The sequence below is a fragment of the Rhinichthys klamathensis genome, unplaced genomic scaffold, assembly GCF_029890125.1.
Source record: "Rhinichthys klamathensis goyatoka isolate OS25496 unplaced genomic scaffold, OSU_Roscu_1.1 h1tg000001l_1, whole genome shotgun sequence".
NCBI classification, from domain to species: Eukaryota; Metazoa; Chordata; class Actinopteri; order Cypriniformes; family Leuciscidae; genus Rhinichthys; species Rhinichthys klamathensis.
In genome coordinates this window covers 5,709,300-5,732,976 of record NW_026606555.1, presented here as the reverse complement: position 1 = coordinate 5,732,976, position 23,677 = coordinate 5,709,300, and the positions used below count along the sequence as shown (strand labels likewise).

The following is a 23,677-nucleotide window of genomic DNA, read 5'->3' as shown; positions in this document are numbered from 1 at the left end:
ATCATTAACCAACAAATTAAATCATACACAGCAAAATCCCCAGAGTTAAATGAACTCTGCTCAGAGTACATATGGTCACACTCTACAGAGTGTTAAAGTAAATTTGAATAAAGATGTTCTGTCCAAATCGTCTAAAAAAAAAAAACGGGCAAGTTTAATAGTCACCAGACATCACAGATTGGCATGTTTTAATTCAATTAGTAGATGCTTTAATCCAAACAATGTTTTACAAATGAGAATTCAATGATCTCGCTTATGCAGCTACTTGACATAAAAGTAAATAATAAAACACAATTCAGTTACGCTGTCTGTTGTGTCCAGTATAGACAGCCTTGCGTCCGGTGTAGACACTATGATTTTAAAGACAAGAAAATATGACAAGGTATTCTCAAGGTATTCAAGGTAATCTCACCAACAGATTACCAGTACCACAGTCTTATGTGTGCCAAACAAGACAAACAAGAGCCACTTACAAGCAAAACAAGCCACTTATAAGAGACTTCACATCACAAACACAAAGAGAAGCCCATTGAAGTTGATTAGTTGTAGTAGTACTGTATTAATTACAATGTTTCAAAGAAATCCTATAGGATTTTTGCACGTAAGGTCATGTCTGAGAGTGTTTTAATGCACGTGTTTATGAAAAAGTTTAGAAACCACTGTAATCCAGTAAAATTACACTGCGGTAATAAGAATTACTATTACTATAGAATTACTTTTTTTTTTGTTTGGTCTTTTTTGTAATTTGACAATGTCCTTAATTCTCATGAAAATGATGGTCCTAAAATAGGCTTTCCTATTTTTTCTTTTGATTTTGAGGTGAAACATGCTGTAATGAGATAAACTCTTATAGGGGTTTGATAGTGAGCGTCAGCTCTTTGCCCAGCGGAGGGACAATGTATTTCTCTTCTCTGAGTAAACGCAGTAACAGGTCTTTAGCATCTTCAGGCCACCGGTACAGACGAGTGCTCTGCAGCCACAGTGGAACATGACTCTGCAGAGAAAGCAACAGATTGTAAACTTACGGCTATCTTCATATATATAAATATATATTTCCTTTCAAATATGTATTTCGTCTCATGCCCTTAGCACATACATTTTGTTTTTGGAGACTTACTTGATTAGCATTGGGAAACAGCACTGGTACCAATCTGAAGTTCAAACATCTCTGCAGAATAAATTCATTCTGGATCTGAAAAAACGGAAACAATCAAAAACATGCACAGCTAACCCAGAGGGGAAGTGAATTTATTAGATACCAAAACTATAAGAGTATAAAACATCTTACATATACTGTATGCGTCCAAAACGCAGCCGCTAGAGTGCTTACTAGAACCGGGTAGTATGACCATATTAGCCCGGTTCTGTCAACACTGCATTGGCTCCCTATTAAACATCGTATACATTTTAAAATATTGCTGATTACTTACAAAGCACTAAATGGTTTAGCTCCTCAGTACTTGAGCGAGCTCTTAACGCATTATAGTCCTTCACGATCTCAAAATTCTGGCCAGTTGATAATACCTAGAATATCAAAATCAACTGCTGGCGGTAGATCCTTTTCCTATTTAGCACCAAAACTCTGGAACAGTCTCCCTAACATTGTCCGGGAAGCAGACACTCTGTCAGTTTAAATCCAGACTAAAAACACATCTCTTTGACCTAGCTTATACAGGAATTAATCAATCAAAACTAACTTTAGCTGGACAATAACTTTATTCTAGAGCTGCTGATTTACTCATCTTCAAGTCGTTCCAAGACTGTATGGCATTGGAATATAGCTGTGATCCACACTCAAAATTCAAAATCACTTTAAAAATAGTCACTTTATTTAATTTATTTTTAATACAACAGACGTTTAGGCTTGCAGGCCTTCTTTAGTGTGTTGAATGCTCTAATCCTTTCAACCACTATTTAAACTATTAATTAATTACATTGACGTCATCAAAACTGACCAGTGTTAAAAATCACTCAATTAAATGTGTTCAATTATCCATATATTATGATCTTGTTTAACACATCCACCAACAAACCTCATGAATCACAAGACATAAATTTACACCAAGCACAATAACAGAGGATCCCACAATCAAAAAAAATAACCAATTGGACAAATTACCAATCCTTATGCATTATGTCATGATTCTGCCATCTAGTCCTTGTCTTTCTTTAAGTCTTGGGGCAGGATCATGACAGACTCATGTTTTGTGTACAAGCACATGGCCTTTTGTCTGGGCCATGTGCTTGTGTTGTCTCCTTACGTAACCCCGCCCCCTTGTTATCCTCGTCTTGTCATTATTGTCTAGTCAGCTTCACCTGTTCTTGTCATTAGTGTCTCCCTATATCATCCCCTTGTGTTTGCTGTCCTGTGTTGGTTCATTGTAATTCTTACCTGCGTGTTACCTTACTTTGTTAAGCCTTGTGAGTATCCTGTCAAGAGTATTGTCTAGAGAGAGTTCTGATTCTATATTCGCTGTTTGTTTATCGTCTAAATAAAATATCGTCTGTATCGCGCATACACGTTGCTTCTCTCATCTAAGCAGCAGTTTTCATTTTTGCAAATCATACATTATTACGATAGATAGATAGATAGATAGATAGATAGACAATTTATTATAAAAGCATACATGTAGCTTACACATTTACCCAAATTATCATACGCCTGTTTAACAGAAGTTAATTTGGGTGGGTTTCTTCATCCCCAATGTCACTTCTCTGTGTTTTACGGCCCTGACGAGAACGTTGCTCTCCTCGGCTGTGAACCGCTCCTGGCGCGCGCCTGGCAAATCCGCCGTTATAATAGGAATCCGCTTTAGAACAAGCGCACCTGCTCTTAAAGGGAATGTGAGATGACGCTCTCATTGGTTTATTTCACGTTACGCCCAAACCACACCTATGAATAATGAAGCTACTTCAGACCAACCCCTTTTAGATTTGCGCCAGGCGCAAGAGGCATTTATCCCGCCGGGAAAATAGCAACAGCGCCGGGATCCGCCCACAAAGTTACTTGCGCTTTGACACTTGCGTTTCAGATCGTTAAAATAGGGCCCATAGTCTAGTTCTGTCACTCCTCACCCTGTCCATGTTTTGCCCCCTCGTGGGTTTTGTTTTACCTGTTTTTTTTTGTCCATTAATAAACTGTGTCAAGCATCCTGTCTGCGCTTGGGTTCATCCGCAAGATCATAACACATTAACCCTCTGGGGTCTGAGGTGTTTTCGGGGTCCTTGAGATGTTTTGGTATGCTCTGACATTTCTGCTTTTTTCAGTTGCTTATAAACATATTAATGGCACAGGTGAAATTACACTCTATATAGCACACACAGGGCTACCATAATATGTGAGCAACATGTATGTACATGTTTGTATTTTTGAGAGAATATTGTTTATGCGTGGTTATTGAAAAAACTAAAAACTAAAGTTTCTAATATAAGGCCACAAATAACATACTAAATATTTGTCCACAAGACTTTTGACTAGTGGATGTTGTCGCCTAGAGTTTTTGCTTCAAATTGATCTGAAAATCATTCTGCCTAATCATTCACATAAAACAATAGATTGTTTTAAATTGTGAAAAACATTTTTTTGTTTGCAAAGGCAATATGCGGATGGGCGGAACGGCCCAACCCCCTCATGAATAATTAGGCAGTTCTCACCTGAGCAGACTGCATACTAATGAGCCTTTCATTCAGGGGTGTCACACAAGAAAGAATGCAAGGACAATATATATATATAAATAAATAAATATTTATACACACACACACACACACACACACATATATATATATATATATACAAACAAACAAACAATCAAAATATAAATGAAAGCCAAAAGCACATTTTTAGTCACACCTTTTAGCCATCCACATACCATTTTTAGCCATCCACCGCGGTAAAAATAAACCAGTCGCATTTCAAAGTCGTTCGCGAAACGACCGCCAGGTGGCGCAAAGGGACATTTAGCAAAACGTAAGTGGGGCTAATGTCTATTAACAGTAGCCTAAGGATGAAATACTACAAGTTATGGTAATTTCCAAATAAGCCTACAACAAACATTTATAGCCTACTCCGTAATTGTTGGTCATACAGATAAGATATAATCTTTTAAAACTTTAAAAGGCTAAAGTATAGGCCTACACTCACAGGCTAAAGACAAAAAGTTTTCTCGCTCATGTGAGAAACAGACGTTTGGTTATTTTTCAGTGAGAAAATTCATAACCGAGCGGTAGAACTTACGGTTCATCATCAAGATGACACGGGTTCAAATCCCGCACAAACATGGTCTGCTGTAAATTTTATATTTATTTAGATTTGTCTAGCTCTAAAACTCTGTTACACCATACAGTTTTTTTTGCTTATATTTATAAAATACAAATATCATGCATTTCCATTTTACACTAAGGAACAGAACGGCCAACGGTATCCAACAGAACGACTTTGCATCTGTATAATAATAGGCTACCAATCGTAATTTCAAAAGCAGTTCTGTAAAAAAATTAATTATATATAGCCTATATATATATATATATTTTTTTTTTCAGGGCTGCCAACTCTCACGCATTGAGCGTGAGAGTACTCACGCAATTGACCCGAATCTCACGCTCTCACGCCACACCCCCGATTTCTCACGCTGAAGTGTCAACCCGGTCGGTCAAATTCCTAAAAGATATAGTTTATCTATAGATCTACCTGTTGAGCCACTCGTGATCGACTAGTTATACCGCAAATTAGTTAAAATATCCCGTAATCTATCTAGAGCGAGCGTGCATGCGAGACAGATATTGTGCTCCAAACCATGCGCGCGCATGGCAGAGATGTCTGTTCCCTACAACCTAGAGTTTTTAAAAACATGGTTTTAAGTAAAGTGTGATTTGCCAGGGGGACTGGGATTTCCTTCTGGTCTAAACATTCCTGCTTCTGCTGAATTATTTTAATCCCCCCCCCCGTAATTTTTTGGTCATACAGATAAGAGTATAGTAGCTTACATCATTCAAAACTGTAAACTTGTATATAGGCTAACGACAAAAACAGTATATCTGTCGTCTCTGTCTCCGGGAACTGCGCGTCACAAAAATGAACCGAAAGCCACTTCAGCTCAGTCACGATAAGAAATCGGCTATGTCTAAAGCCTTTAAATGTCTAAATATTTAGGCTAATAAATGTTATCTGATTGTGTAGGCTAATCCAAACGAGAGGTACAGAGGATCTACTCAAACATGTAATGTAAGCGCTTCCCAATGAGAAAATGACAAGACAAGGGTGAAAATCTCGCTCTAATTAAATGTAGGCTAAATCACCCTGAATTAAAATGTAAAAACAGATCAAATAATGTATTTGTCGAAATGTTGCGATATTGTTTCATTTAAGTTCATAATTATTCTATAAATGTTATTGAATTTAGCAGCATTACCACGAAGCACCGTGTTTCGATATTTATTTGAATAATACAAAATAAAATAAAAACTTAATTCACAAATTGCATGCCTGGTTGTAAGCATCCAAAGATCCCAGACTTTAATATTAAGTTGAATATTTTGTTCATGACAACAAATTAACATGCGTTTTTTCAGATTATATTTAGTTTTGCTTGGAAAAAGCAGGCCCAAACCAGTTTTATTTCATCAATTATTGAAATAATGAAATATTTAGTAATTAACTTTCTTATGACAGAAATATCACTAGGCTACATGTAACTTAAATCATTTAATTCCTTCATTATCAACACTGTCTAGAATAGTGATTTAAGTGTGAATTGCGACTTCTCTTTGTGTTAAGTCAGCCTCAGACTCCGATAGCCTGTGGGGGGTTGGAGGGACAGTTGCTGGACAAAGGTGTTAATGTTCCTCTTTCATATGGAGAGTGTCGGATAGCCAGCCTGATGAGCAGGCAAAATTATTGTAAGGATAAATCTGTGTCCAAATGTACGCCCCATATCTTATTAAATTATAAATATTGTAGTTTATTTATTGTAGCCTATTTAAAGTTTTTTTCACACAAAATTTCAATTGAAGTTATTGTAAGGTGAATTCAACAAGGCATGCTGTGTCTTTGAAGCAACAATTAAAGGCTAAATAATTTTTTCGTGATTTGTAGGCGTTGGCTGACACGTAGCGACATATACTGTATTATCAGCTGTATGATGTGTTTTTACCCTGAAATGTTTAATTTCGAGAGATACCCAGCGCGCGCAGCGAGGGAGACTAAATAAACTTGTTAAAAAGAGATCCAGCGCGAGAGAGGCAAAGAGAAACGCATGTTTTTAATTTAATTATGTTTCTTTGGACAATTTTCGTTTTGTACTGTTTTAATTGTTTAATTTAGCTGTAATTTCTTTGGCAATACAAATTTAAAATGTCGCAAGAATAAGATTAGCCTAGTGTTTCTTATTTTGCATCGCAAAAGAAATAAACTCTAAACCCGATGCAACCCTGTTTTAAATTAAAAAATTTAAACCTTGAAATGTTCGAACTTGGTTTCAAACTTAAGTAATTTTAGTGTTCTTTTATATTACACAATAATTTAGCAGACTAAAGACGAGCTTCTTCATTTTCATTTTCTGATGCAATCGGCTGACAATCTTCCTTCATCAGTTTTTGTCGTTTGTGCAGCGGCTGCGGTTCTACAGGAATGTAGCAAATTTATGTTGTAATGATAATCAAACAAAACTCTTGACTTTAAATAAGTAAACAGATATAAACAGTCACCTATTTAAGCATCAAGGTGGGAAAATATAAACGCTGTGGGACAACATCGGTTAACAACATGTAGGCCTATGCTACATTGAGATTCGATCTCGGGTCTATTGAAGCTCCTCGAAGCTCGTGTTGTTGCGTTGATCATTGAGCTACCGTCTGTAGGCTACGCTGTTAAAGTTGTAAAGCCTCATTGATGTAGCCTAAATGTTTTTATTGCAATGTTTTATGTTGAAATGTTTTCATTATTTATTCAATTACATTTCAGTAGCCTAATTTCAGTATTGTGATTATGAATTATTTTAACTACGTTTCACTTGTTGAATACATCTGCTACCAGCTTTCAATCGCTCTGAATCAGCCGCGGTGCGGCAGCAGATTACGCATTAGAGAGAATAAACCGGAATAAACGAACACTTTTCAGAGTCTATGATTGTAGCGCCTCTTAGCGGTAAACGGCAGCAAATACACCACACATTTTACCGCCGCGGTGGAACGGCTGATGTGGGCATTGTCATGGCTTGCCTCGACATTTGCGTTTGAATAGCGCGCGTCCTCCGTGGGCGTGTCAGATTAACGCGTAATGAAGTATAATGAGCTGGGAAAAAAAATACTGACAGCACTCTCTTTTCATACAGATTGCATAAACTGAGAATATTTGTTTTTTTATTTAAATTACTTCATTTAAAAGAAGAAAATTCAAGCTTCATAAAGAAAAATCTCTCGTGCCTGTGTGACAAGTAATCGCGGAGTTACAGTTAATCTTAGGACGCGTTTCAGAATGGACTTCACTGACAGAGAGAACGCAGAACTCGCATCATGTTTGTTTTTCTTTATTTGGTGAAAAGCACAACACTTTGTTTTTATTGTGAGTATCCACAAAAAAAATAGAAACTTAACAGGATCTAATGATGTATAACACTTAAATGTAAGATCAAAATCAACCGAGTATTTTGAGTCTCTTTTGCACTGATAAGAAAAAAAGCGAGCAGATCACGCCGGCGTGATTGCCGACCCCAGAGAGTTAATCCAGGTAACCACATCAAATTCAAAGCAGTGAAAGATCTAATGACTGAAGTCATCAGAAATACATCGGCATTAATCAACACTGATCTTCACACTAAGAATATTAATTTATAGGCTATATGACATTTGTAAAAATCATGTAGTAATCTATCTTTACATCAGAAAACAGAAAAATCTAATATTATGCAATTAGGAGCCAGTGATTTTAATTTATAAATCCAAAATGCTCTCGTTTCAATAATTCTTATTTATATCACCTTTACGTGATATGTCCCATATCGTTGAAATGTCTAACTGATCCTCCAAAGCAGCTTTCACTGGCCAAAGATCACCCAAGAGGCCGTCTGACTGACATGTAAAGCAACCAATCACGGTTCGTTTTGTTCAGCATCAAGTTTAGGTGCGTGAAAATGTAAAGTTGATGTCTCTACAGACTGGCATGTAAAACTCTTGGACAGTGCTCAACAATAGCTATACAATTTAGTAACTTTCAATAGAGCTGATTCTGTGCGGTCTTTAGTCCTGAATCCTGATTGAAAAGTATCCATATTTTTATTTTCTTTTAAAAAAATGTAACCAGTTGAATATGAACCACCTTCTACAAAATTTTATTTCTAAACTGTAAATTAAAATAGGTATAAAATTATTAAAGTCCTGAATGTCCTGACACATTTAAAAAGGGTGTGATTAAACCCCACTGGAAAAATGCCTTGTGATAAACTACTATTTATAATAAATTAGATAAGACAAATAGTGTCCACAGCCTCTTTAAAGTGCCACAACATCACAGGTAGAAGTTTTAGAAGTAATATGACATATTTATATACTCATATACTCTAACAAGTGCGCTAGAGATATCTCAAAGTATTTAAAACAATGCAAAGTAGTTATAACTACAACATTACCTGATAGTTAAATGCTAGATCTTACAAGATCGACCTTATATAAGAAGCTTTCACACAGGTCTATATAGAAGGTTTTGAAAAGACAGCTGTCAACCAACTCTCACCTGAGTGTGTATGTATTTGGTGTGTAGTCCATGCTGATCAGATCCATCTCCTTCAACATCCATCTTATACTTTGGACTGATCACTACAACGATTAGCACTGACTTCTGCATAAAAAAATAAATAAAAAAAATTCTGATTCCAGCAGAAAGCAGTGAATATAAAAAAACTGGCAAATTTTGCCTGAAATTGCTCATTATTAATTCCTTGTTTATAGAATGCGTACTGTGATCATTTTCATAACAGCACTCCTGCACAGGTGATATTGCTCAATTTAACTATAGCCCAAGATTGATTACAATACTACATTCAGTGTTGTTCAAGAAATCAATTTCAAACTTTGTTTTTTTCTTGTTAAACTTAAAGGCGCAGTACCAGGGTTAGAGAGTATTAAAACTTTTCATTCGTAAAATGATGTTTAAACAAAAAGAGAAAAGTTTTAATAGTATCAAAAGTCACAGTATTTACACTTTTTGGAAGAAACAATCTATGAATGCTTACAGTATTTACATGTATTTATATATTAAGCTGTTTTTCTTTTTATATTAAACACATCACTTTTCAAAAACACTTCAGCTCCTTTCCTGCCACTGTAATAATAATAATACATAAATTCTTACATTTTTCAAAAAACTGTCCATCCATTTGTTGATGTCCAATTCTCTAACTCTGTCTTCAAATATATCAATCTAAAAAAAAGAAAATGTTATTAGTTATTTATTATATCTATTCACATGTGACAAACAATAAATGTTTAAATAATAGACACTGTAAATAAGCAAAAAGTAGGCAATCTTACAGCCGGTCTGAATCCTTGATTATTCAAAAAACTCACGAAGGGGATCAACTCTGCTGCAGTGTCCACAGAGTATGTTATGAAAACATCTCCTGAAAATCATAAAAGTTATATAGGTTGTCAGAGTTCAAGGTGATCTGAAAATCTGTCTTTGAAGCATGACTCACTGCAGTCATCGGGAAGACTGATGCGCTTCAGTGTTTGAAGCTGGCCGACAGCAGCTGGTTGGGACGGCTGGACAGACACTTCTGACATGAGCTCTCTCACAGGAGCTGTGCTCTGATGAGATGTGACCTGAGGAGGCCTCACAACAGCCGCTTGTCTGAAGATGGGCCTCCAAAGGGAAGCAAAACATTGAGATATGTACAGGGCAAGTCAGTTCAGTGTGTCATAACTTAAATTAAACGTGATGATTATTTCAAACTTTATATTATTCCTTTTGAGTTTATAAAACGGACACATTTTAACTAACCAGAATTGTATTACTGCTTTGAGTTAAATAAACCTGTCCCTGTAAATTTATATTAACTTAAAACATTTTTGGTTTATTTTTGTGATGATGACGATCACAGGTGATGACGATCACATTTTTGTGATGATGACGACCTCAAATGCTGTATTTGGGACATTTGAGGAAGCAGTCCATATTAACCTACAGCTGGCATCCTGTAGTGCTTGACCAGTTACCCAGTGAAGCCAAGCATGGTCAGTACCTGAATGGGTGACCTTCTGGGAAAGTTAAACTCAAGTTTTAAATTAGTACAACTTTATATTCACAAACACGATGATTGCACTTAAAATATTGACTCATACAATAATAAAAAAAAAAAAAGAAGGTTTTTGGGGCAGGGCTTTAGCTTCCTCAATTAAATGGACAATGATATTTTTTATTTTACTGCCTTATTGCTATGTTATTGCAATACTCTGGTTGTCTCTGAGTTATAGCATGTATACTTAGAAAGCATTTGTAACTGCTGGGTTGTTTCAACTCATATTTGGGTCAAATATAGACAAAACCATTACAAATTTAAAAAACCCAACCATTGATTTAAACTTTTATTTGACCCAAACTTGGGTTGAGACAACCCAGCATTTTTTAGAGTGTGTAAAAACTTTGTAGCAGACTTAATTGCACTCGAACCACCATGACGGTGACAGTCGGTCACAAAGTTGTGCAATTAACATGCGTATGTACAAAATCAAAATATGAAATTCTACTAACTTAATATTGGAGTTTATAAAAAGAAAAGAAAAAAAGATTAAACTGATTACCTCCTTTAAAAAAAGGTATTTTTCGAACTAATTACGCCTGTTTCACAATAAGTAAAAGCAGACGGAGGCAGCACAGAAGCTGAACCACGGCTTGTGTACTGCAAATACAGCCGAGTATTGACCAATGTGCCTCTTCTTACAGTGTTTACGCTGGACAGCATACTCGGTTGCGATGCCACCTACTGTCCCACACATATGCATAACATGCTGTATATATGTAGTTTACATGAGAAAAGTAATCATAAAGTTAAGATATCCCGTAATCATTTAAATAACCTCCTTTGAAGTTTGGGCAAAAACTCCTGGCAATAATGTGTTTTATGTTTTTTTTTTTTTCACAGCACTGAATGTCATGGTTACTGTGAAACACGGAACACCTCACTTATATGATTTTATTGTGTTAATTCAGGTGTATTTTGACCAAAAACAATGCACTGTGGCACTGAAGCGATGCCGTAATATATTAGCCTCAATATGTATAGTGGCAATGCTGCTTCTGCTCTGTTCCTGCCGTGCGCCTCTTTGTGTAGTGTGAATGAATCCTCTAATTTGTTAACATGTGTTCATCTCCAGTATGAAACAGGCCTTGTTTACCCTCAACAGTCAAGTTACATTATATTGCGCTTTATATAATACAGACTGTTTCAAAGCAGCTTCACAGTAATAAACAGGAAAATAATAGTTTTAATGTTGCAAAATTAAATTTTTTATATATATATTAATTATATTATTATATTAATTGTCTTTTTAAACACCAACTGAGCAAGCTAAAGACAACAGTGGCATCGATGTATCCAATCCATCTGTCTGACTTCTCAACTCCAAAAGTTGTTTTTGCATCAAGCTTTTTGAAGTTAAAAAAGCAAGGCAAATTAGTTTTGGCAAGATATGACTACTTTAATTTTTGTTATTTAAAACTAGAATTGATTGTTAGTTGGTACATTATTGTAAAAAAAAAAAAAAAAAAAAAAAAAAAAAAAAGATTTATGAAGTTACCTGTTCTGAGCATAATATCTTGCATGCTCAGGTAGGGGCTGATGCAGCGGATAGTTGGGACGTGGATCATTTGCAGGCTGCTTATGCCAGTGATGGGCATACTCACCTATAAAGACGAGACACAGAATTAAATTTCTATACAGTTAAGTTATGGGTACATGATCTGCAGAGGCTACTCATTCAGGCCCACCTGGAATCTTTGTGCACAGAGCTCTGCAGATTTCCACAGAATTGGAACACCAGTCATTCTAAAAGTTCTACACCTCCCCTGCCCCATTTAGTCTTTGTTAAATATTTTGGCTAACCGAACAAAAGAATACAGGCTTTCAAAATAGTCTCTCTGTGGTGATCCACCAAAATGAAAAATCTTGATGAATCACAAACACTTTTTCTTCTAAATTAAAATAATAATAATAATAAAATAATATATATATACACATATGATGAAGGCCAGAGGGCCGATACGCGTTGGTGTTTTTTAATGGTTTAGCCCTCGCTTTAATAATAATAAAGGCTTTTTTACTTTTGTAACCCACTGAGTGCCTGGACTTGGATTTTTCTTCCGAACTTTACGAACATTCAACCCTTCCAAGAGCACCAGAGGATACAAGGGATACCCGCAGCGCTCCAGCTTCCTTTTGTTCAAAAGAATACAGGCTTTCAAAATAGTCTCTCTGTGGTGATCCACCAAAATGAAAAATCTTGATGAATCACAAACACTTTTTCTTCTAAATTAAAATAATAATAATAATAAAATAATATATATACACATATATTATATATAGTATATATATATATATATATATATATATATATATGTTCTACTGGACATTTTTCTTTATTTCACTCTTCATTGTTAGCCAACTATGGTTTCAGTATTTGCTAAATATTTGGCTCATCAGCCAAGCTAAATCTAAAATATAAAAGGTATTCGGGTATTAAAATATGAAAATACTTTGTAGGGGCCATAAGGTTGAGTCTTTTATCAGTAAACTTGTAATTATGAATATGAAATATTCAGTGAAGCAAAAAAAAAAAAAAAAAAAAAATCCCATAAAAGTGAGAGAAAGTGAGAGCACTGAAATTTTCATTGATAAATTTCTCCATCTCTTCCCACAATACAAGTCAATATAGAACATGATTACACCAAGTACTACATGTTCCTGGATCAACATCTTTGTTGATACTGGAACAACATTCCAATCAACCAATCAGATTCAAGGGACAAGTTCATAGTGTTATGTCAAGTTTAGGCTTATATAGGTATGATTATGTTGATCCAGGAACATGTGTTACTTGGCAAAACCACGGTGACTGTATCAATTTAAAAAATAATGTAAATTTATTTGCTGGATAAAATCTGTGTATGTTTAAAGGACATTTGGTAACAATTTCTATGAAGTCCATGTTTATAATGAATTATAGCTCCATTTATACTTATTTATTAGTAATTATTACTTGTCAGGAAAACAGACTCAGCAGAAACGGTAAGTAATGCAATAGATGCAGTGAGATGGGAATGCAGATGATCATAAAACAACAACCAGAGTGAGGATGAATATATTAGTCCAAATGGATGATGAGTTGCACCACACACACCTTAGATCGCTGATGAATGGAAGGATGATATTGTTCTCTTATCTTAAAGGTGTAATCAGGAGGAACCGGAGAATAACAGAGCCAGGAGATGGAGATCGCAGGAGTGGAAGATAAAAGGTAGACATGGAGGTAAGTATCCACAGATAAATAGCACAGGCGTCTTATGACATAGACCAGACAATGGAGGTGTGTGTGGTGCAGGCTTTTATGCAGCGTTGTGAATGAGATGATTGATTACAAACCAGGTGGGAGATGAAGTGAAGGTGGAGCTTGGCGATTCTGTGACATTACTATTCTATAAATATATTTATAAAGACTCATTAAGACTTATACTGCATTATAAGGAAAATGTATAGTTACATTTATAATATTTTTACTTATAAGTCATACATTTGCTTTTTCAATGTGCATGCTGATAATCCATTATACACTGATTTGTAAATATTAATTAGTCAGTCGTATGGTTCCATGAATTTATTTATGAAGATACAACCTGCAATGCTATAATGTTTTAATGTTATAGTTACATTGACTTTTTTAGTAATTCAGATTTATTTCTGCCAAATTAGTGAATATATTGTTATTAATAGCTGTTTTGTGTTCTTATAAATACTTTTAATTTAATAAAAATGTAATTGTGTGATAATACAGTTACTAAGCTCAATAAATGCATAACTGATGGCTTTCAGTAATAGTAGTAGTGAAAACATTGGATGCAATTTTCCTAAAGCAAATGTTAAGAAATCATGAAGATGTGCTCATTATACATTTTAAGTTTCTGCTTTGCAATATATTTTAAAACTGCTATAAGCAATATGGCTGAGGAGATTTTAACAAATCAAAATTACCATTCATGACCTCTAATGCAAACATTATTTGCCCTCAAAGACATAATTGATAACTTTGGTACAGCAAAAAGTGTATTTTATATTTGATCATTTATAAATCAGTGTATAATGCATTATGAACATCAGAACATGCACATTGCAAAAGCAAATGCATGAATTATAAGTAATAACAAATAACATAAATGTAACTATAAATGTTCTTATAATGCAGTATTAGTCTTAATATGTCTTAATAAATATATTTATAGAATAGCAATACTTAATATAAATGGGGCTATAATTCATTATAAGCCTGGACTTCATAGAAAGTGTTATCAGAGATTTCTTTTACCTTATTTCTAATATAAAACCTCTGGAATAATAACTTAAAGGTATTCAAAACAAACCCCTTCAAAATAAAAGTTTGGTTTAACTTGAAGAAATTGTCAGAAACATATTACTATTGCACAGTAATGTACTTCTCAAAGAGATGATAATAATAATAATTATATTTTTTCCTCCATGAATTAATTTTAACAGTAGCCTAAACCTTTTATCCAGCACTGGTTGTTATGTTATGCCATAAAAGGAATTGTTCAAATTTAATTTTAATACATTTTAGAAGACTTTAACCTAATTGTTAAAGTTTTATGTTTTTATTTGATAAATCCAGAAAAAACAACAACAACAACAACAACAGACAACAGAATTTCTGGAAAAAGAAATCATAGGGGCCCATAGGCGTAATTCTATGGGGGGACAGGGGGACACGTCCCCCCCAATATTCAACGAAGGGCAATTTGTCCCCCCCAATATTTGATCATATTTGGGGCGCGTTTCCATTACAGATTTGCGCAAAACTTTTGCGATATTTTCTAAATGTCGATAAAAAACTATTGCGAAATGACGGCGTTCCATTAACCGATGTTATGCGACTAAAACGTCTTTTTTTCCTCTCGCAATAAGTCATTCCAAAAATCATGGCAACGGACGTTGGTAGGTTTATAGCCTATTTCACAGCCACCGCATAGACATTATTATTATTATTGGAAGGAGACGTGGCGTGTTATCCAAGCGTTAATGGCAGGGAAAGACACGGAGTTCCTGGGTGTTTCTCCCTAATTTCTGCTCCGATGTCTTGATTTTGGCATTTCTTTGAGGTTTAGACACTGATCAATATAGAATGACTTTATTAATGTCATATAGATCAGTGGGCTTAGAGTCCAGTAGACTATTCCTGTAATTATTGTTTCTTTTATGAATTCAATAAAGAACTCTGTCTCGTATTATGTCCAAACGGTCAGTGTACTTGCATTCATGTTTCTTATTTAACCCGTAATTGCAAAACGAAAAATGAACGGTTGTTGTATTTTTAAAACTCAAAGGTGAACACCAACATTTTAGTTTGACCTGTAGGCCTACACCAAATGCTGCACAAAAAAATAAATTATATATATATATATATATATATATGAGAGAGAGAGAGAGAGAGAGAGAGAGAGAGAGAGAGAGAGAGAGAGAGAGAGAGAGAGAGAGAGAGAGAGACGAATTTTCAGATATTTGTTTATGACTTTTTGCCCCTTTATTAAACATTTAAAATATTCACAAATTAATATGGAGGAAAAAAAAAATGTAGATTTTACTGGTTTTCTAAGGCCAAATTAGAACCTGGAAATTATATTTTTCCCGCAGTGCTGAATGAGAAGAGCCATGACCACAGCCTACAGAAAGGGGATGTATAGGTGAGTTAGGCTATAATAAATGTGTCTGAAAAAATAACGAGGCATTTTAATTGTTTATTATTAAACTATTGTTTTCCTAAATCAGTGTCGGCTAAAAACATATCTCCATCTCCGGATGCACCTTTAGAGAGAAATGCACCTTTCATACGGATTACATAATCAGAAGGTATTAGCTTTCGATTCAAATTTGTTCCTTTTAAAGTGGACATTTAAAGCTTCAGTCTACAAAGGCTATATAGCCTATCAGTTCTCGCGCTTCAGTTCACGGAGATCATGAAAGCGGGCCTGATTGTTTTATTTTATTTTACAAAAGCACATCGTTTTCTTGTTATTGTGAGATTACGCAAATAAAAGTAGTTGCGAATAATGTATTATTATATTCTGTATGACCAGAAATGATAGAGTATTTTAAGTTGTTTCGACTGTTGATAGGAAAATGCAAGTGTTCGCGCCCGCGCCACCGTGCCATCCAGTGCGCGCTCCACACCCAGTCCGCACACACACTTGGATATGCGTCAAAATCTTGTGTTTATTTGTGATAATCTTAGCCCTATTATTGTCCAAACTGTATTATGAATGAAATGTGACGAATTGCTTTGTTCCTTTTTTGGATAAAAGCGTCTTCTACATATAATAAATGTTATAATAATGATGATAATTATTATTATTATTTGCGGACACGGACCCAAAACACACCGCGTATTCTAAGTCAGGTGACTGTAAATGCGCAAAACCCGTTCGCAAAACCAGTTTTGCGAAATATTCCTTTTTCAAATTGCCTGAAAAACCTCCTCATGCGAGCGTAAAAACTTTATTGGGATAAACGGGAGTTTTTGCGAAATGGAGTGTTTCCATTGTGCGCATTTTCATTACGCAATTTCAATTTGCGCAATTTGAAGGGTAATGGAAACGCGGCTTGTATGATTGTGCGGGCAGGGCCGAAAATTCTTCTCAGCTCCGAAAATATAAAATCCCGGCCGGTCCATTTCCCAAATCCATTCGACTTGCCTTACACTATACTTTTAGCAAAACCTATTTCTCCTGAAATCCATGTCATGTTTTCCTATCCCTTTAGTAGCTTGTGCATCGTCAGTGAGTTAGGAAAAACCAAACAGAAGAAGAGTTAGGAGGAGCGCGGAAATTGACAGACATTTGGCACATAGGCTATCTATGAATGGTAAATATCCTGTTATCCTGTAACAGTAATTTAATCAAAATGTTTATAGTCACTATATGTTTATAGAAGACTATAAAAGAGAGAGATCACTGACCGCTTTGTTGTCAATTCAGGCCTGTAATTGATGCCGATGCTGTAATCATTGTGAGTAGGCTATACGTTGGTTTGACGATCAGATGTAATAAAATTCCTTGTTGTGTTATACAATTACAAACATTCGGACTCTGACTTTTATTTTATTTTGATTAAAAAAATGTGTGCATGCGCCAACACAAAAAGTTCCACAGCTGTCCCCCCCAATGTGTGATTGACAATTTCGCCCTTGTAGGGGCCTATTATTTTAAACATTTTAATAAATTATTGAGTTTTTAAAGTTGTTTGAATTCAATTCACGAGGCATGCCTTTTGATTAGTTTAATTAAACCATTAAAAAACAATCTAGACAAAAAATAAGGGGAAATAATTTAGGGGGCAAAACATATTTCATAAGGCATGTCTTTAGAATACATTTTATTTAACCATTAAAACGGAATTTGGGCGATGGATGATATCTGATGAAAACAAGATGCTTATGATCTTCAAACAGACGTGTGTTAAAGGGGTCATGACATACCCTTTTTATTTAAATATGTTCCTTTAAGTTCACTTATAAAGTTAGTCAAGTTTATTAATCTTTGCAAAACATAAATATTCCCCACCCCACCTCATGGCTAGATGCAAATGTCTACCACAGTGTGGAAGAATCACGTGGGGAAAGTATAAAATAAGTTATTTTAGCAGCTTGGTTTCTCTTGCTCTTTTGGAATGAGGAGGAATTTTAGAGGTCTGAAACCTACAGTATTTTTTATAGCAAAATGACCACTTGTATGTCAAAAGATTAAAGAAAATTTGATTCATCATACCCCTTAAATCATACAAATAACAGACATACCATAAAATCCTGTCTGTTTTGGTGGAGAATATCTGCAGAAATTCTCCCCCAGGTCAGAGCGAAGAGAACTAGGCTTTTCGAGACTCTCCTCATCCTCGCTCACAGGGTTTCGGGCGTGTGAATATAGGACAGGGGAATTGCAGCGGTTTTGAATGTTGATGCCTGAGAAATCTTCACTCAGATCTTCTATGTGGTCTCTACAGTCTCTCTGAAGGTGTCTTCCCGAACTTTGAGGCAAGTAGAGACTGGGCAGGCCTGCAGGACTCGCTGTGCGTTGTGAATCACTTATGGAGAGTTTGGTGAAGGGACTAACCCTTAAGACTTTAGGAGTAAGCCCACAGTAACCATCTAGGTAATCCAGCCTGCTTACATTGCAGACACACATCTCAGGGCCGAATCTCCCACGTTTGCCTGCCTCATTAGAGTTGTGTGACTGGCACTGCTGGCAAGTTGGCCAGGCCAGATTGAGGGAAGACGAGGTCATAGACTCATCCGTCTCTACAGGCATACTAAGATGTGGACAGTGATCTGTGAAAACAAAACAAGAAAAAAAAAGAGAGGTTTATGTATGTTGCATGAATGGAGTAAGCAATAATGTTCTCTATACCTCTGGTTGATTCAGACAAATAAGTTTTAGAGGCATTGACTTGTTTAATTATTTTAATTAATAAGGACTGTTATCAACTGGTGGCTATGTGAATTTTGCTTTCCAAAGTTTAAGTTTGGTGAAATTCATATCACATGAAAATGTGTGACCAATATAGATTGATACGTCAAGTCACCTCTATTTATATAGTGCTATAAAAACAAACATTCACTAAAAATATACATATAAGAGATCATATAATAATGACATTCCATTATTTAAACATATCTGAAGAGATCCCGTTCAGGCAATTCATAAAAAAGCACTGGTTTACTTCCAATTTAGTATTAAATGTTTCTACTCTTCGTGATGAAGAGTAGAAACATTTAATACTAAATTGGAAGTAAACCAGTGCTTTTTTATGAATTGCCTGAACGGGATCTCTTCAGATATGTTTAAATAATGGAATGTCATTAATGGTAACCCCAAAAACTCAGACATACCAGAAAACCTCTTAAATTCCAAAATAATAGAGCATTAAACACTAACAATTCTCCCCCTATATTAATATTGAGCAAAACACATCAAATAACACTATACATTTCTATAAACTTGTGTCAATAAATGTTAACATTTGCTCTCCTTTAACAGTCAGAAAACAAAGCATGCTGGGAACTAAAAATCTGCTGTAACTCATTCAGTGTGTGTATATATATAAGTGCACTTACATTCACCTTTATATGGGAACATCTATGTGCAATATATGTACACAATAAAGGAAAAAACCTGATGAATATAACATGTATTGCTATTTTTGTCTCCATTTATGAATATTTTATATGTATTAATATATAGCCATACATGGTCAATGCATATATTGCAGTATATTGAAAAATATAAGCACTGGTCTCCCATATGGAAATGTATTATGTAATATATTGCATAATATTTTGCAGTATATCCCATATATTTTTGTTCCGTAAGGGTAGTTATGGGGATGGCCAATTCTTTGGGCAAGTCTTGAAGAAAATTGAACCCCACCATCGCAAACTCTGTTTTTTGGGGTCAAGAAGGAGGATTGGTTTTTAGCGGTGTTCATCGCTATGGTAATTTATGCTACATGGCTAATCTGCTCTGGAGAAGCTTTCATTCTATTTCTTTATTTCTGAACCTATTTCTTTTGATTCACCTTATGCATTGATTTGGTCAGATATTTTCTTTCAGCTGCCTTCTCAAAGCAGCGTTTATTCCAACCTTTTAAACGCTTTAAATTGCAATTTTCAAAATGATCTCTAAATCTCTTTAGAAGAGAAGTGAATTGTGCCGTCTCTCTTGTGAGAAGTGAATCAAACAATGCTCTCTATGTTCCACGTTTGGTTTGCTGCACGTGTCACACTTTCAGGTGCACACTCTTCAGAGTTAATCGCAAACTCTGGATCAAACCTGAGGTGACAGAGAACGTTTATATCAAGCTTTGTGAGACCACTGAACCTGATCTAAACCAGGGTGGATTTATCTGGATTTGTCAATACTCTGAAACTCAAGAGTTTGTTCAGCTAGCTTCGTGCAACAGGCCACTGATCCACATCACATTGATACTCTGGGCCAAAACAATACTGTCAAACTAATTCAATCCAAACAAATTATAGCACAAATGAAACACAATTACATCACATACTGGGAAGCTCAAACACAACAACAAAGTAAATTGTAATGTTATCTGGCCCTAAAAAGACTATGGCAGATCTGCTATCAGTACACAGTGACAGATAAAACCCTGAGAGCCACCTTGAACTTTCTGGCAGGATGAACAAAATATGCAACAATTCAGGAAAAGTTCTACCACTAAAATAAACACACAATCTATATATGAAAACATTAGCAGTATTTTATCAAAACTATAGGGGGCTCCAACATCCCAAAAATACACAAAACAGCATATTGCTTCAAGCAAAATTGCCTAATGTACTTATTTTACAGATATGGATGACATATGTTCTTGTTTATTCATCATACATATTATTCATGTTTAATAAATTAAAATTGTATCATCTTCCCCTTAACTGTATTGTGATCATTTAGAAATAGAAATGCATAAAAACAAACCTATAGATTATTTAATAAAATTGAGGTAACAATTTGCACTCAATTTGTTTGGGCAGATTTCACCCCATGTGTTGAATAAACAACCTAATCTAACTGTAACCGCTATAACTCACTGAAATAAAGGTTACTGAAATAACCTTTAATAAATAAGGTTAAATTGCAATTATTTAGGCCTATGGGTAGTGAGTAATATAAAACCTTAATTGTCATCTCCTCTCCCCCCGTACATGTAATAACTCCTCGGGTCAGAATGACCTGAAATCCTAAAATTATACTTTTTTTTTTTTTTTTGGTCCAGAAAGCTTTTACCCTTTTATTTTGATAATATGTTTCTATTTTTTAAATAATCTTTTTTTGGAGATATATATTTGGATATATATATTTCTTTTTTTTTCTTTACCTCTAAATTACAAGATTTGATCAGTATTTTTTAAATAAATAAGCACATTCTTTACATTGTTTCACTTAAAAGCAAAACAAATCTCTATTCCATGCATAACCCTCTTAAAACAGCTGAAAATATCTCACATTGGGTGTTATTGATGACCTCTTGTGGAAAGAAAATAATATAATATGATATTTCATGACTTTTGCCACTAGAAGGACATTAATGCTCTAAAAGTGTATTGTCATTTGCACAGGTATGTTACAGTACAGGTATTCTGCATTGTAAATGTGTTCAAATCGAACCACTTCATATGTGTGCAATCTGCATTGTGACTGATTGATTTTTATTTGAAAACATTTTCATCAAACACCAAAACCAAAACATTGCTCCTGATATATGAACTCTCCAAGGTGTGTGTGGATTGGGAAGGAGTTGTTACTGTTTTTATTACAACCACAAAAACTCAAGTGCAACAAAGGTCCTAAGGTCTTATGATGACCACTCTGATGAACACTCCAACGCTTCTTTATGTTTAGAGGGGGTATATTCACTTATGCTGTGTACTGTATCCCTAAATAAGTCTTATTGCCTATAAGCATGATTTACAGTGTATTAACAAACGACTTGTATTTTTTAAATTTCTTGCACAATAAAGAATAAGCAATTGCGAATGATCGAATAAGCATTGATCCAATGTGCTTGATTTGTTTAGTGTGCTCCTGTGCTTTTAGTGTTGCGGTAATTGATATTTGAAGGGAGGAATCTTATTATATATGGCCTTATGGGTCTTAAGTCACTAAATGTCACTGACGATTAGCGACAGTCCTGTTTGGTACTGTTATACATTCCATCCAGTGTAAAATATAGCATAAATATATTCAAAATCAGTTGAAAAAAACTACAGTAGGTATAGGTCTGATTTCACCCCAAATCTTAAATGTTTTTCATAAAGAAAATTAAGCCTACTAGCTAAAGTTTTTTTTTTTTGGCACTGCTTTTACACAAGGATCAAGATTCAAGAATATTTTGCCACAAAATTCTCAACAAATAATAAATAAATAAACATTGTGTTTCAATGTTTTATTTTGAATGTTTAACATTTGTTTGTAGCTCCGATTATGCTCAGTTTTGTTTCACAGAATTTGTAAAACAAACAAATTTTCCTGTAGGTTTTCTTTTATCGGAAATATTTTATTGTTATTTTGGGGTGAAATATGACCCGTACATGTTCTGGAAGGCTTGGTGATGTCATGTGATACAGTGTAATACAGGCTTGGTGACAATGACGTGATACAGTATGCTGCTGCAATGAATAGTGTAAAAGCTTTTCAAAACAGATTTACCTTGAAAGGATTCCATTGCTTTTCCCGTATTCTTGAATTCAGACTGTGATTTCTGATGGGGTAAATAACACAACCACACAACACCGTTCAGAAAATTAGAGATGAATCATTTTTAAGTGAAAAAGTAGCCTACAACTTAGCCTAGTTCGTGAGGGCTCCTGTGAGTCCAGAGTGGAAAACTCTGACCTCTCTTTATGAAACAATACCAATCGAGAAAGCACATACAATACTCTAAAGTTCAATGCAACTTTTTATTTTAAATAGATCAAAAGTTTTATGATCAAATATATGCACGAATAGACTCGTTTAATGATTACAGGTTTGTCGGTTTCTTACCTGTTCAGAGCCTATACGTGTCTCTTCCTGGAGAGCGTCACACCTGCTTTCGGTTCGTTCAGGAAACGTGCACCTATATGCAAATTAGGGGAATTCTACATTCTCTTTATGCAAATATTGCGCAGCGAAAAGTCTGAGCCATCCAATCAAGTTAGAGAACAACGGGACGATCTGAAATCCAACGCTCAACTAGGCAGGGTTTCACATTTCACCAGAGAAATATATTTCAATACATTGCAATATATTATGAGCCAACAACTCATAAAATATTGAATGGTTAATGGTCAAATGGAGAGAGAGAGTGAGAGAGAAATATATTTTTTTTAGGTTGTAACATATGACAGCTTAAAATGTTATATGATCTAATTAAGAAAATACACAAGACAAACTAATAGTCTGTCAATACCTATATTTATATATATTTCATATAAAAATTGTCTTTTTAATAATTAAAAATTAGCCTACTAACTTTTGAGTTTGACGAACAAAAACAAGATGACGAAACACTATGACGAAAAACGCATAACTGCACACAGCTCGCAAGAAGAGATGACAAAGACGAGCCAGAACTATTTCTTGAAATAATAATTTCTGAACATTGACTCATCAACATTGAACATCAATTCTTTATTTTATTTACATCTTTCTCGTGGTTTCTCAATAAAATTCTCAAAAGTAATAAACGTGAATTATTGTTGCTTATGCTTACGTCATTTAACAGCATTTTAATAGCGGACAGTAGCCTAGGGCCTAGGCTAACGCAGTGTTACTAGCCTACATGCCCCACCTGTGCAACTGGGATTTAAATCTGGCTAGTGTTCTGCTTGTTAGAAGCATTAAAGAGGTATCTAAACT

At 34.9% G+C, this 23,677-nt stretch overlaps 1 protein-coding gene across 1 annotated transcript; it reads right to left on the bottom strand.

The window, feature by feature from the left end:
• Positions 1–485: 485 nt before the first annotated feature.
• traf3ip2a (TRAF3 interacting protein 2a) lies at positions 486–22,984 on the bottom strand. The gene is made up of 10 exons (XM_056256566.1): positions 22,823–22,984; positions 22,487–22,538; positions 18,043–18,591; positions 11,788–11,893; positions 9,687–9,853; positions 9,523–9,611; positions 9,344–9,412; positions 8,726–8,830; positions 1,118–1,192; positions 486–994 (listed from the first exon to the last, which is right to left on the bottom strand). The coding sequence occupies exons 2-10, from the start codon at positions 22,500–22,502 to the stop codon at positions 848–850; spliced, it is 1,323 nt and encodes a 440-aa protein (XP_056112541.1). The 5' UTR covers positions 22,503–22,538; positions 22,823–22,984; the 3' UTR covers positions 486–847.
• Positions 22,985–23,677: the final 693 nt, after the last annotated feature.